At 38.3% G+C, this 3,197-nt stretch overlaps 1 protein-coding gene across 1 annotated transcript; it reads right to left on the reverse strand.

Annotated features, from left to right (window-relative positions):
• Positions 1 to 200: 200 nt before the first annotated feature.
• LOC147577580 (keratin-associated protein 19-9b-like) lies at positions 201 to 686 on the reverse strand. The gene has a single exon (XM_086720253.1). It carries the CDS (start codon positions 650 to 652, stop codon positions 479 to 481), a length of 174 nt encoding a protein of 57 aa, XP_086576379.1. The 5' UTR covers positions 653 to 686; the 3' UTR covers positions 201 to 478.
• Between the last annotated feature and the right edge of the window lie 2,511 nt (positions 687 to 3,197).

Consider the following 3,197-nt stretch of genomic DNA (forward strand, 5'->3'; position numbering starts at 1 on the left):
AGAAGCATGAACTGTGCAAAACACACACCACTTGAAGGAGTGATCTGTAATCTTAGCGTATCAGTAAGTGCCAAGTATGAGGGAACATGGAAGGGAGTAAATAATTCGATGGGGAAATTGTTTGATGCAAAAACATTACTAAAATTTTTGAAAAACCCGAAAATCAATTGTGTTGAGATGAATGAAAAGAAACAAATCCATTTTTATGTTTGTGGAAAATGTTTATTAGAGACTATGCGCCAAATTATCACAGAATAGATACAGAAAGATGTTATATATCAGTAATGTTACAGGATTGAGAATATCCAGCCTGACTGGTGAAACCATGGCTCAGGAACATATGTCTCCGCTCATTCAAGGTGTCAGTCTGCATTGCAATATCTTTTTCATTGTCCTCTCAAAACTTTCACTGCTGATTTTGAAGCAAAAGTACTAATCCATTAAAAATTATAAAAAGTAATGTGAGTAATAAAAAATATTAGAAAAATCCATAGGACCAGTATCTTCTATAGAAAGTGGGATGAAAGTAGCCACGGCCGCAACCACCATAGCCTCCAAGGCCATAAGTGGAACCATAACCATAGCCCAGGCCACTGAAACCACCAAGGCCATAGCCAAGGCCACCATAGTAGTTGCCGTAGTAGTAGCTCATTGTGTCAGGGCTTGAGGATTTTGTTGGATGTTAGGTGAGTTTCTGGGAAATGAATATCACCACTTGTGCCTGGACTTTTATACCCCTTCAGTGTGGGTGTGGTAAACCACAACATATGAGTTTCATTCTTTCTGAAAATCCATTTTTGGTGAAAACAGTCCTATCAAGCCATATTTTTCCTATTAAGGTAGTCCCACACATGCATGGCATACATTCTTCCTTTGAATTTAGTTTAATTTTCATTCCTCAGAACCAGACTTTGAATCGAATAATTATCTTCATGCCTTCAAAGCTTATGTTTCACATATTTCTGTATCTACATTATAAAAATCAAGCTTCCCTACTTTAGAGAACTTAAGATTTTGATATTTGTCAATGATATCTCCATTTTGCCTCAGATAGGATTCTCTTCAATGATGGTTTATTCTTCTCGTTTGTGATTTAATAAACTACGGTAAGTTTATTGAATATCATAAATGATTGCAAAGCCATATTCTTCAGAAAGGAACTAGGAACAAGTATGGGCTTTTTCTTTCTTATTTGCATATTTGTATAATAAACTTCTCAGCACCTTCGTACTTGTAAACATAATATTCATTATTCAATACTCTTGTCATAAAATAATTCAAGCCTTCTTTCTCAAGTTTCTTCCTGCTACAACTTGTATTATTAAACCTCCACTCTACCTAAATGAGACTCCTAAATTGTTTTTCAAAACTTTAAATGCCTTTCTCACTCTGAGCTTGTTCTCAGATGTTCTCTCTCATTCCAAAGTGACCCCCCATCTCCTTATAGCTTCTTTCAAAATATCTATAGCTTAAAAACACCTACTAACAAGCCACTATTGTTCAATACTAACACTGGCTCTTGCAGAATTTTTTTTCAATTTTTAACTGGTTACTAGGACTGGCTTAAAAATACTTTGAGGGCATAGACCTGATGCCTAATGTGATGATTTGTAAATATGTATTTGTTGATTTTTTTTAATTTCCTTTTTTCCTGAAGTGCCAATTTAAATTTTTGTAATCTTTTTTTTTTCTACAGAGGTATTTATGTCAAAGTTTGCTTCATATTTCAAATCACAATGAAGACAACATGCCCAATAAGACGTTCATGTTTATATTTTATTATGAGGAAAAAAAAACGATAATGAGTTTTGGGGCAGGGAAATGATTGGTGATACATATATAAACGATCACTCCATGTACTTCATTTTTTTTAAATATTTTTTTTTAACGTTTATTCATTTTTTTGGGACAGAGAGAGACAGAGCATGAATGGGGGAGGGGCAGAGAGAGAGGGAGACACAGAATCCGAAACAGGCTCCAGGCTCTGAGCCATCAGCCCAGAGCCTGATGCGGGGCTCGAACTCACGGACCGCGAGATCGTGACCTGGCTGAAGTCGGACGCTTAACCGACTGCGCCACCCAGGCGCCCCAATTTTTTTAATGTGTATTTACTTTTGAGAGAGACAGAATGCCAGCAGGGAAGGGGCAGAGAAGGAGGGAGACATAGAATCTGAAGCAGGCTCCAGGCTCTAAGCTGTCAGCACAGAGCCCGACGCAGGGCTCAAACTCACAAACCATGAGATGATGACCTGAGCCAAAGTTGGACGCTTAACCGACTGAGCCACCCAGGCACCCCAATGATCACTCCATGAACTTTAAGTCCCACAATTTAATTATGCTCACAAAGGAGGGTGCATGCACATCTCTTCATATTGTATGTATGTGTGTGCGTGTGGTATTTGGTATGTATGAGTGAATATATACGTGTGGGTTTTTTTTCTTACTTATGAATAAAGCAGTGTATGGAAGAGTAAAGTGATGGATAGTTATACCGATTTCAAGACTGATTCAGAGGAGTTAACTATTCTACTGCTGTCATGTCTTATAAATAATTATGGGGAAGCGGGAGTTGCATCAAAAAGGATGTATAAGAATCCTACAAGTGAGAGAGGAGGAGGTTCCAACAAAGAAAACAATTTTAGCATTTGATCAGAGACAAGGGTAAGCCAGGTATGTCCTCAATGCGAAAAACATTGGGGTTCATGCAGAGTTTAAGTAAAGAATAATTGATGGTTGGGATGGACAGTGTTCAGTAAAATCCAGAGGACCAGTATCTTCCATAGAAAGAAGGACGAAAGTAGCCACAGCCGCAACTCCCATAGCCTCCTAGGCCATAGCTGGAACCATAACCATAGCCCAGGCCACCAAAACCACCAAGGCCACAGCCAAGGCCACCATAGTAGTTGCCATGGTAGTAGCTCATTGTGTTAGGGCTTGAGGATTTGGTTGGATGTTGAAGGTGACTTTCCAGAGAATGTGTATCACCATCTGCACCCTGACTTTTATACTCCCTCAACGTGGGTGTGGTAAACCACAACACTAGAGGTTCATTCTCTTTAAAAATTCATCTCTGGTGAGAAATGGTACTATTAGGTTAAACCTTTCTTAGTAAGGGTAGCTTCAAAAATGCATGGAATGTTTTATTTTTCCTTTGAAAATATTTCAACTTTCATTTTCCTTTCATCAGAGTCTAAAAT

The sequence above is a fragment of the Puma concolor genome, chromosome C2, assembly GCF_028749965.1.
Source record: "Puma concolor isolate L17-30 chromosome C2, mPumCon1.1.hap2, whole genome shotgun sequence".
Lineage (NCBI taxonomy): Eukaryota > Metazoa > Chordata > Mammalia > Carnivora > Felidae > Puma > Puma concolor.